Source organism: Balaenoptera physalus, assembly GCF_965194825.1.
Source record: "Balaenoptera physalus genome assembly, chromosome: 10".
Taxonomy (NCBI): domain Eukaryota; kingdom Metazoa; phylum Chordata; class Mammalia; order Artiodactyla; family Balaenopteridae; genus Balaenoptera; species Balaenoptera physalus.
The window spans coordinates 28,973,026-28,985,111 of NC_138889.1; the positions used below are offsets into that span (position 1 = coordinate 28,973,026).

A 12,086-nucleotide genomic window follows, 5' to 3' on the forward strand; every position below is an offset into this window, starting at 1 on the left:
TAAATTATTACTGCATCTTCTCAATGAGCACAGTTCCTTATTATTGGAACTGGCAGGGGGCCTTGACATCTGAGTCATCATTTCACTATGTCTATTTCTTACTGTGGTATACAAATTAAATAGACATACAAGAGGAAATATAGGGGGAAAAATCTGAAGCAGTAACTTTAAATTGAATTAATTGTTGTCAAATCTACAAAATATATAAAGCAATCAACATTGGTAATAATACATTCTACTTCAGCCACATTTTCAATAATATTAACTTCAATTCTAAGGCCAAAAATGCTTCAAACACTCCTAGCCAAACATTGTACTTCTATTAATCAAAACCAATAGCTTTAATATTCCCTAAATTTAAAAGATAGACTAATTCCAGTGTCTTCTCTCAAGAAGTGAACATGTTCTAAAGAAATGTCTCTTTTTCAACACTAAAATTTAATTAGAAGAGAAGTCTTGAGATAGTCACTTGATACATTATTCTGCATATTAAGAAAATAATAAGATGTAGACCAGATGTTCCTAGATTATGAAATTTAGAACATAACATATTCAAAATGTAGCTAGCTTTTTACCTATATTTATGCAATATTTAAGAATAAGGCAAGCAATCCCCACAATGTTGAAATCAGTCTTACTATTTCTTTCATAGTTTGACTTCAAACAGTGGAAATAGTCATGGGTTTACAGTATCTGGTTTTTAGTGAGTCTTACCAGTTTTGTAATTACTATAGCTAGTATTAATAAATGTCTTCTTTTTATATGATGAAATAAATTCACGAAAGAGGCAGACACTATGCAAAATAGCTGGGAATAAGGCCAAATCTTTTTACATATATCCAGGGACCAGTAATTTTCTAAATGACACTCTAGGCTCTCTTGCCTAAATAATGACAAGTACTGCCATCATGTAATTTACTAAAATAATTATGTAATCTCCTAGTTTCCATCACCCATATCAAGTCCATAACCACTTACCTTGTCTTTATTCTCAGTGCCAGAAGCCTCAGGCTTGGTCCTAATCACAAATGGCGTGGACAGTCGCAGCAGAACCCTTTCGAAGGTGGCATTAACCTTTGGAGAAACAATCTCGAAGCAGTCCTCAAACCTGAGCACTTTGTGAGTGTCACATCGGAGCTGCTTCCTTAGGCCTTCTCCCAGCTGAAGGACTGTCATGTGGGGGTCAAACATCAAATGGAAAGGGAAGGCTCTGCAGAAGGTGTTGATGCTAATTCTGAGGTCCGCAGGAACCTGGGAGGTTCCCTGTGGAAGGTTCTTCATGATATTAGTATTTTCACATTGTTTGATAAGGAAAGTAAGACCACTACAATTGCCTGGGTTTGAACCATCAGAGCACAGTTTCTCATTTGCAACCTGGTCCACTTCTACATCCAGCTGATAGATTTTCTTTCCTGCAGCCTTAATCATTCCAAGCATTGCAAACCCCACGATGTGGTGAGGGTGGAAGTAGTGGAGCATAAGATTACCTTCAGGGAGCTCTTTGCATAGGAATGATGGTGACTCCAGAGTGGCCTGTTTTCCAAAAGAAGTTCTAATGTGTTCCAACAAAGCATCAAAGCCATTAAAAAAGTCCTGCAACGTGCCACCTACAGCTCGAAGGACTCTCTCATTCTCATCAAAGCATATATTAAAGAACTCCTCACCAAATCTTTCTTGAATTTCCTCAAACTTCAAACCTAGAGGTAAACGGAAGCAAATGTTAATAAAGTATAATACAAATAATTGAATTCACAGCTTTTTTAATGCTTACCAGAAGAGGCAACTAGTGAGAGAAGCAAGAGAGGTATTTCCCTTGGGTACACAAATTTCCCAAATAGGTTAAGTCATTCATTTTGAGTTAAAGAAAGTAAATTTCAGTTCATTTCCTGGGTACTTCTAAGATGTTAATGAGCATAAATTTTTTGTTGTTGTTTTTAAATAGACTTTATTAGTACAATTTTAGATTCATAGCAAAACTGAGCAGAATATAAAGATATTTTCCAAGTACCCCCTTCCCCCCCACACACACAACCCCCTCCCCCCTGGCAACTACTGATATTGTGCACTACAGTGGTACATTTGTTACAATCAATGAACCTACACCGACATAACATTATCACCCAAAGTTCATAGTTTACATTAGGGTTCACTCTTGGTGTTGTATATACTTGAGTTTTGACAAATGTATAGTAACATGTGCCCACCATTATAGTATCATACAGAGTAGTTTTGCTGCCCTAAAAATCCTCTGTGTGCCACCTATTCATTCCTCCCTCCCCTCAAACCCTGGAGCATGAAGTTTTTAAATGCTGCTAATCTAGCTGTTCTGTTTTCTTTTCAATACTATACTCCATTTGCTGTAATTATCATGAATAATATATTTTCCTTAACAATTTCCCTCATCGTTAAAGAATTTTAAGAGGCTATTATAAAGTTGTTTATTATGTCCATTCAATATTACTATTTTACTTATCACAATTCACTTGTTAAGTAGGAAATATAACCAGAGAGGGAATCTATGGTACATGAGCAGAGAAAGGCATCAGGTTATCTTGCATAAACAGAAGTGCTTAAATTAGTAATCTCTGAGAAAATCATGCAGGTAAGCTAGACCCCAGAAAATGAGAGACAAAACAAGGAATTAAAACTGTGGAATGATTTGCATTCATTCTTTCACTCACAAAAATGAGAGCAGACAAAAGTAGAGTAGGAATCTGACCAGACAGAGTTAAAAGTCTTTAAGTTTTCTCGGTTCATACTTATTCCCAGATGCCATGGCAAAAGGAAATCTACCTTATAATAATGGTTATAATAATAAATAAATAAATAAACAAACACACACAATGCATTATATAGTAATTAGAAGCAGGATCACACGTAATCTAGTTAGATCCACCCTTGAGGAAGAATACAGCACAGATAAAAGAGTTGAGTCTGTATCCTAAAGAAAGCTTCTATGTAGAGTCACCCTAGTGCTTCTCCTTTGACTTTGGCTGAAATCAGTACATGTAGTTTACATATTCACATTTTATTTCATTATCTATCTCATCTTATAAGGAGGTCCTGAAAATCAGACAGGAAAAGACAGGTCACTTTGTTAGTGTCCTGTTAGAATGCAAAGTAGTCTAGGCTGCCTATGGCTTAGTTTGTTATTCCTACTTTATTATTCCCTATGAGTTCTCCCCATCCAGAAGTGAGGGGATAAAACAGTCAATAATATTGTTTTAAAATAGAGTCCAAACACATCAAATATTTTTTGAGAGCTTACCATAGAGTCTAAATATTGTGGAAGCCAAGTTAAGAAGTTAGTTTGACAAAGAAGTTCTTAAAATCCATGTGAAATGAGAAGTAGAAAATTTAAGTGAAAATCAGTCCCGTTATTAAGAAGCATTTCACATTAATTTTAGTTTCATAGATCTGATGTTCAAGAGAAGCTGAGAAAGTCACCTACTAGGATAAAAACATCACTACTCATCTCACATTGTAATGTTACAAGATTGAACTTCAACATATGTTGCATTCACTAACAATAATGCCAGCCAGAATTGATTATAATAGCAGTTTTCTAACTAGTTCCCTGGTGTGAAAGAGAGAAAACAAGATAGATGATATCCACTGCAATTTGGCTCCTGTTCCAACTGCTCCATTAAAACTGCTTTTGTAATTATTTAAACCAATATATCCTGTTTTGTCATTTTATTACTTAACTTGTTTTCTTTTTCCTTTAGTTTGATAGTGTTCATCAACTCTTCCTCCTAAATTGCTATTCTCTTGGATTATAAACGATTCTCTCCTGGTTTAATTACTAGCTGTCTGAAAAGCCCTTCACTAAAAGTTCTTCCTATACAAAATCCTTACATCACCATCACTATACTGTAACTAAAAATTTCTAATACATACAAATTAAACTTATGCCCCTTCAATGGCAATATTCTTTGTGGCTATTAATTTTTAATTATGAAATTCTTATTAAAAACTAAATTCAGAATAAATAAAAATTCCTATAATCTGACTATATTTGCTGAACAACAAAATTCCACGTGCCACTGAAAATATTCCATGGATTGCTTCTATACTTTGAAGAGTTGTGTCTTAAGGGACTTAGGGTCTTTATGCATAGATGAGAAAAAGAGAATTTCTTCTAACTCGCATTTTTCATAACATTAAAAATGCCTTCACAGTTATTAAGAGCACAGATATAATACAGTAAGCTTATGTCCTATTTCCAAATGTCATAATCCCAAAGAATCATCCAGAAAATAACAAGTAAGTAAATTCACCAGAGGCAACAAAATTAAAACTACTTGTGAGTACAGCAGTCTATCAACTAGAAATCCTTGCTGCTTTAAAAAGCACTTCTGGACCTAAGATACAATGGTTATTAAGTCTCAAATGATAATGCTAAAGCCTACCAGGGTGCTAAAGTGACTTGTATCAATAAAGAAAAACTAAATTATTTTTAATATTATATGCAAATACTATACATGGCAATTCTATATACACCACAGTATTCAATTAACTAATAAATATTTTTGGTCTCACAATTGTTAAACTGTGCAAGCTAAGAAAAGAAAAAAATTCTTAGAGCTTGAAAAATTAGAACTAGGGAATGATCACTTCAACTTTTGCAAATATGCTATGAATCAATACCCAAGACTTCCACTTTAAACATCTCAAAATTTAGAAAGCACAGAGAAAGTAGTTTAGCTCAGTCTCACTCCCAAGGTTCCACTTATAATTGATGCAAACCCCCTACTTCCAGTAAATCACTTGAAACATAGAAACAATGCTCATCTGCTCTTATCACAAGAAGCTTGACATTTGGGTATATAAAAATACATTTCTTAAAGAGGCAAAACTTACAATAAAACTGCTTTCATTAGCAGGTAAATTAAAAGAATTTTAAATTACTATTAATTCATCCCTTCAAAAAAATGAATAGCTGACATCCTTTAACATCCATGACATTCAGTTCATCCTTTAACTGAAAATGAAATAGTGTGTTCATTCATGACATGAATCTTTTGTCCCTTATCCAACTTCACACTGTGCACCTCTTGAGGGCATATATGTCTGCATACCTATCACTAGCATAATGCCTGGCACATGGAGACTAAGTATTCATTCATAGAAACTAAACATTCATCTAGAATCAAGCTTTTAAAGCTACAGTTGTGTCACATCAAAGGATACCAAGACAACTAGACACATCCTTTTCTCTCATGGGTCCCCACAGATAATTAAATTACAAATGATTGGGCTATAACAGAGGCATACAGGAGCTATGACAGTATGGGAAAAAGAATGTCTGACTTTCTCCTCAGGGAGATAAAGTTTGAAAGATAATTTGAAGAAAAAGAAGGCATTCAAAAAGCCAACAAGGAAGGAAGGAGCACTCTAACAGATGGACAGTAATGAAATATGAATAAAGCAGGGAGGTGAAAGAGCCCAGCAGAGTCAGGGAAGAGCAAGTAGTAAGTGTATAATGGCTGTGGAGCAGGGGTGGTGGGATGAGCTGCTAATCAATCAGCAATGTAGAAGTTGGACTTAAGTGTGACAAGACCAGAGTCAAAGATAACAGCCAAAGAGATGCTGCAGTGTCTCTATAAGGTTATACTGATTGAATTAGGTAGTTCCAGTAAGAATGGAGAAATCAGTGCCAAGCAGTGTGTCAAACATTTTCGTATATTACTTTAACATTTTAAAAATTCCTATCAAGTGGATATTTTTAATTGCACCCATTTTAAAGGTGAGGAATGTTAAGAAATTTGCCCATGTTCACCCAATTGTAGGTAGCAGAGCCAGGTCTCGAAGTGAAGTCTGTCTAAAACTAGATCTTGTGTAATAAATACTGTGTGATAATGTGCACAGTATTAAATGAGTAAAACATCTGCATGAGTGAAGAATGCATGTCTTGCCCATTGAAATATCATCAATGCCTAGCATTCTGACTGACATTTATGGGCGCTCAATAAATAATAGCTGGATGTCGGGTGAGTTAATGCATAATTGAAGTCAATAGAAAGGAGCTACAAGGAGCAGTCAATGGCTATCAAATGCCACAGAGGTCAAGGAAGAAAACTTTAAATTGGATTGGTCAGAACTTTGGGGACCTTTGACAGAGCAATTTCAGTGGGGAGGTGGAGGCAAAAGACTGAGTATAATGGGTTGAGGAGGGTGGGACAAATGAAGAAACAGAATATTAATTTTCAGCTGTATCAATAATATTATTGGAAGGCTAAAATTACTTATTTTATAAAATTGTTTTTAAAAAAATCTGGCCTCCATGCTTGGAAAGGGAAATGTTGCCTTCATTGGAACTGAGTGAATAGAGAAAGGTATGACATGAAAGATATAGCACTGACTGGGGTCCTGGATCCTCTGGGGGAAGATTTATTAATAAAAGAGGGAAATTTGTGTCTTCCAAGGTCCAGAGGCCATCCTTATCACCCAGCAAATGTATCAGTCTCCACTAATATGGGAAAATATCAAAGCGGAAGGCATTTCTTCAAGTTGCTTAAACTTCAACCAAGGAGCTGAATACCTACCAACTTATCACTTCTGTGAACTGTGGACCTCCATAATTATTTTTTGATTAATTACTTAGGTTTCATCAACCTAATATCTAAGTAATATAACTCAATCACAACAGTATCTCAAGTTCAAAAGATTTCAACATTTTAAGTAAATAATTATCCTTTTAGACAAACAATTATTTTTCCAGCTTTATTGAGATATAACATGGTGTAAGTTTAAGGTACACAATGTGTTAATTTGATACACTTAAATATTGCAAAATGATTAGCATCGTACCATTAGTTTACACCTCCATCACTTCACATAATTACCATTTCTTTTTTTGTGGTGAGAACATTCAAAATCTGCTCTTAACTTTCAAAGTATAATGCACAATTGTTAACTATAATCACAAGGCAGTGCATTAGATCTCCAGAACTTAGTCATCTTCTAACTGGAAGTTAGAACATTTCCCTATTTCCCCCAGCCCCAGGTAACCACCATTCTACTCTCTATGAGTTTGGCTGTTTCAGATTCCACACATAAGTGACAGCATACAGTATTTGTCAAGAAAAAATTATTTTATCTAGCAAGACCATAAGATGTTTCTCAACTATGTTTGAAACCCAGATGACACTTTTATAAGAATATAATTCTAGTGTCATGCCAATCTACAAATAAATAAAGTTAGTCTCTGCCTCCAGAGATTTAAGGGTAAATATTACATATGTCTAAATAATAACAAAGAAGAAAGGCTGAAAAGAAATCCCACTGCCCAAATCGTAATTTTAAGGGAAATTGTTTTGAATCTGAGCTATCAATACAGTCTCATTTGAATCTTGGTGAGGTGAGATGAAACGTTTGTCGTTAGAGTACTTTAGTTAAATATGTAAAACTGTTGGGATAATAGTAAAAAGAAAGATTCTTATCAATTTTGCTCTTAATCTATGAAGGGTTAAACTACAATTTTCTACCATTTTAGAGGCATTTAATTCTCCTCCTTTTATTGCATTTGTGGCATCCTGTCTCTCTCCAAAAAAGAACACAGCATAAGTCATATATTTATGTTTAAGTGTAGGTGAACTAAATTAAATTTTCCTTAATATTTTAAAAATTTTATTATATAATTAAAAATAGCAGGACACATATTCAGATTTTAAAAACAGGGTTTTAATATCTTTGAGCTAACAAAGAATTTGCTAAGCATAGCATTAGAGGAAACCCTCTAACATATTTAAGATTAATTCTTGAATACCCAAAGGAATATTTATTATTGTAAGTGTAGTAAGTGCTTCAGGCACAAAAATATTTGTGATGGTTAAGTTTACAGTTTGTAATTTTGAGACTATGCTAAGGTATGCTTTAAAATATACACAGGACAAAAAAATAAATTAAATAAAATAATAAAGTAAACATAGGGCAAAAATTTTAAGTTAGAAACATGGCATAATGGAGATGATGCCAAACCCTGAGTACTGGGAGTACTTTTTCACCCAGAAACTATATCTAAAAAGCAGAGCATCATAAAAGTACACTCCAACAGTATCAGTTGGTACTCCTTGATTTCAAATAGCAAAGCACATCTTTGTGCCTTTCTTATAAAATACCAGATATCCCCTTGTATTATAAATATTTGTCTATGATCCTTCTGTTGACCATAAATAGATTTAGTAGGACAACTCATGAAATGTATGATCTCTAGAAACAGTGTGATCTAGAAAGAGAAAAAGAAACCAATGGAGGAAGGACTATAACTAAAACAATAATAGAAATTTCCCTGAACTGTAGAAAATCTTGAATCAACTGATAGAAAAGGCACAAGTTCCAGCCAAGACTGGTAAGAAAACACACACTCATACACACATACAAAAACCTAAGGGGCTTCCCTGGTGGCACAGTGGTTGAGAATCTGCCTGCCAATGTAGGGGACACGGGTTCGAGCCCTGGTCTGGGAGGATCCCACATGCCGCAGAGCAACTAGGCCTGTGAGCCACAATTACTGAGCCTGTGCGTCTGGAGCCTGTGCTCCGCAACAAGAGAGGCCGCGATAGTGAGAGGCCCGCGCACCGCGATGAAGAGTGGCCCCCGCTTGCTGCAACTGGAGAAAGCCCTCGCATAGAAACGAAGACCCAACACAGCCATAAATAAATAAATAAAATTAAAAAAAGAAAAAAAACCTAAGCACATCTGGTTAAATTCCTGAAATACAAGAGATAAAATCTTTTAAGTTGCAGGAAAGAACAAATAATTTTCAAACAACTTAAAAAAAAATGTTCTTCTTATTTGCAATTCTGTAAGCTAGATGATGGTGGAATAATATATGTGGAATACTGAGAGAATTTAAATCTAAGAATTCATTACCCAGCCAAGATATCTGGCAGATTCAGAAACAATATGACTCAGTGAAACATCTGAGGAAAATAATTGAGAAAACACTTTAACCAAACAACAAATGAAACAGAGGAGTCCTGGTAAGAGAAAATGGGAAAAGTAAAAACATCAAGGAGAAATGAACCTTGCAACACACACACACACAGTTGTGTGTGTGTGTGTGTATGTGTCAATGACAGATTTCTTTTGCAAATTTGTAATATAAATGTAAATTAAAATTACTGAAATAGAGAGAAACGGAAACTATTGACAACTGCAAGGTAAATTTTATTGAAAATCTGGAACTAAACAATCTCAGCAAAACCCAAGAGTTAGGAGGCTAGGGAGAAACAGTGGGGAGGGGGAAAGGAGAAAATGTTTTAACAGCACTCTAAAGGTCTCTTCCAAATGGGATATGGTAATTAGAGAAAAAAATACATTCTTAGTAAGGAAATAAGTGACATTTTGTTTTAAAATAATGAAAAAACACATGGATATAATTTTAGTAACAAGAAAGGGAAGCTAACCAATAATGAAATGGGAAAGCGGAAGAGAACTTTCAAACTACAAAGGTTAAAAAAATTTTATATTCACCATGATCAAAATAGCAAAAATAAGAAAAAGAAAAAACAATGTAAAATGAATAATTATCATAAATCAAGATGGAAGAAAGAAAGTCAGTAAATTATGCATTTCCTTAAGTGTAAACAAATAAATACCATCAAATGTCAGAAATTCTCACCCCATATATAAGAATTGCATATCTATAAAACAACTTATAAAAGGTGATTTTTTAAAAAAGTTTGAAAATAAATGTTAGGCAAAAATTTCCAGGAAACTACAAGAAGAAAAAGAGCAAGGAAGGAGTAGTATTAATATCAAACAAGATGGAATTAAGGTTAAAAGCGCTAATCAGGATAAAGAGAGACATTATACAAAAAAAATCACAATTTACAAAGAAGACCTAAGAGACATGAAACTGCAACATTGTAACTAAATATACAAAGTATTAGTAATTAGAAATTGATGGCTAATGAGCAAGGGATTTCTTTATGGAGTGATAAAAAATGTTCTAAAATTGATCATAGTGATAGTTGCACAACTTTACGAGTATTCTAAAAACACACTGAGGTATGCACTTTAAATGGGTGATTGTATGGTATGTGAATTATGTTTCAATATACCCGTTACACATTTTAAAAGCTAATAAAAAATCTAATTTTACTCTAATGAAAAAACTCTAGACAATTATAGAGGAAACTATAGTAGGATTATAGTGAGAAACTTTAATATATCTCTCTCAGAATCAGATGGATCTGACAGACAAAAAAAGCAAAGTCATAGAGAAATTAAATAAAAATAAATACAACAAAACAATCAACAAAAGAAAAATGTAATAAAAATAAAATGTCATTAGTAAATTTTAATGTGCCTTTTTCAGAATCAAAAGATCAAAGATTAAAAAAGCAAAGTCATAAATTAAATAAATCTCAACAACAATAAAAATAAAAAATTCAGAGAAAAATGAAATTTAAATAAAATTTAATAACAAAAGCAATAAATGTACACATGTGTGTATGTATATACACATGCATGCATCTTTATAGTATATGAAGATATTACAAAAATTGCTCAAGTACTTCGCCACAAAATTTCCATAATATGTTTTTTTTTCATTTTTTTGGTTTTTTTCAAATTATTTATTTATTTATTTATTTACTTATGGCTGTGTTGGGTCTTCGTTTCGTGCGAGGGCTTTCTCTAGCTGCGGCAAGTGGGGGCCGCTCTGCATCGCAGTGCGCGGGCCTCTCACTATCGCGGCCTCTCTTGTTGCAGAGCACAGGCTGCAGATGCACAGGCTCAGTAATTGTGGCTCACGGGCCTAGCTCCTCTGCGGCATGTGGGATCTTCCCAGAACAGGGCTCAAATCCGTGTCCCCTACATTGGCAGGCAGATTCTCAACCACTGCACCACCAGGGAAGCCCCATAATATGTTTTCAAGGAAAGATTTTGCAGATCACATTTTCTAATAATAATACAAATAATAATAATAATAACAGTACAGCTACATGTAAAAGAATGAAATTAGAACACTCCCTAACACCATACACAAAAATAAACTCAAAATGGATTAAAGACCTAAATGTAAAGCCAGACACAATAAAACTCTTAGAGGAAAACATAGGCAGAACACTCTATGACATAAATCACAGCAAGATCCTTTTTGACCCACCTCCTAGAGAAATGGAAATAAAAACAAAAATAAACAAATGGGACCTAATGAAACTTAAAAGGTTTTGCACAGAAAAGGAAACCATAAACAAGACGAAAAGATAACCCTCAGAATGGGAGAAAATATTTGCAAATGAAGCCACTGACAAAGGATTAGTCTCCAAAATTTACAAGCAGCTCATGCAGCTCAATATCAAAAAACAACCCAGTCCAAAAATGGGCAGAAGACCTAAATAGACATTTCTCCAAAGAAGATATACAGATATCCAACAAAGACATGAAAGGATGCTCAACATCACTAATCATTAGAGAAATGCAAATCAAAACCACAATTAGGTATCTCCTCACACCAGTCAGAATGGCCATCATCAAAAGATCTACAAACAATAAATGCTGGAGAGGGTGTGGAGAAAAGGGAACCCTCTTGCACTGTTGGTGGGAATGTAAATTGATACAGCCACTATGGAGAACAGTATGGAAGTTCCTTAAAAAGCTAAAAATAAAAATACCATATGACCCAGCAATCCCACTCCTGGACATATACTCTGAGAAAACCATAATTCAAAAAGAGTCATGTACCACAATGTTCACTGCAGCTCTATTTACAATAGCCAGGACATGGAAGCAACCTAAATGTCCATCGGCAGATGAATGGATAAAGAAGATGTGGCACATATGTACAATGGAATATTAGCCATAAAAATAAACGAAATTGAGTTATTTGTAGTGAGGTGGATGAACCTAGAGTCTGTCATACAGAGTGAAGTAAGTCAGAAAGAGAAAAACAAATACCATATGCTAACACATATATATGGAGTCTTAAAAAAAAAAGGTTCTGAAGAACCTAGGGGCAGGACAGGAATAAAGACGCAGGCGTAGAGAATGGACTTGAGGACACGGGGAGGGAGAAGGGTAAGCTGAGATGAAGTGAGAGGGTGGCATGGACTTATATATACTACCAAATGTAA

The 12,086-nt window shown here is 34.5% G+C and overlaps 1 protein-coding gene across 3 annotated transcripts in view; it reads right to left on the minus strand.

Annotated features, from left to right (window-relative positions):
* The window catches only part of GUCY1A2 (guanylate cyclase 1 soluble subunit alpha 2), a 413,705-nt gene that overhangs the window by 321,688 nt on the left and 79,931 nt on the right, over nt 1–12,086 (minus strand). For all 3 annotated transcript variants that reach the window (XM_082409921.1, XM_082409922.1, XM_082409923.1), the window contains exon 4: nt 979–1,697. In XM_082409921.1, coding sequence (XP_082266047.1) covers nt 979–1,697 — 719 coding nt within the window. The remainder of the gene's footprint in view (nt 1–978; nt 1,698–12,086) is intronic.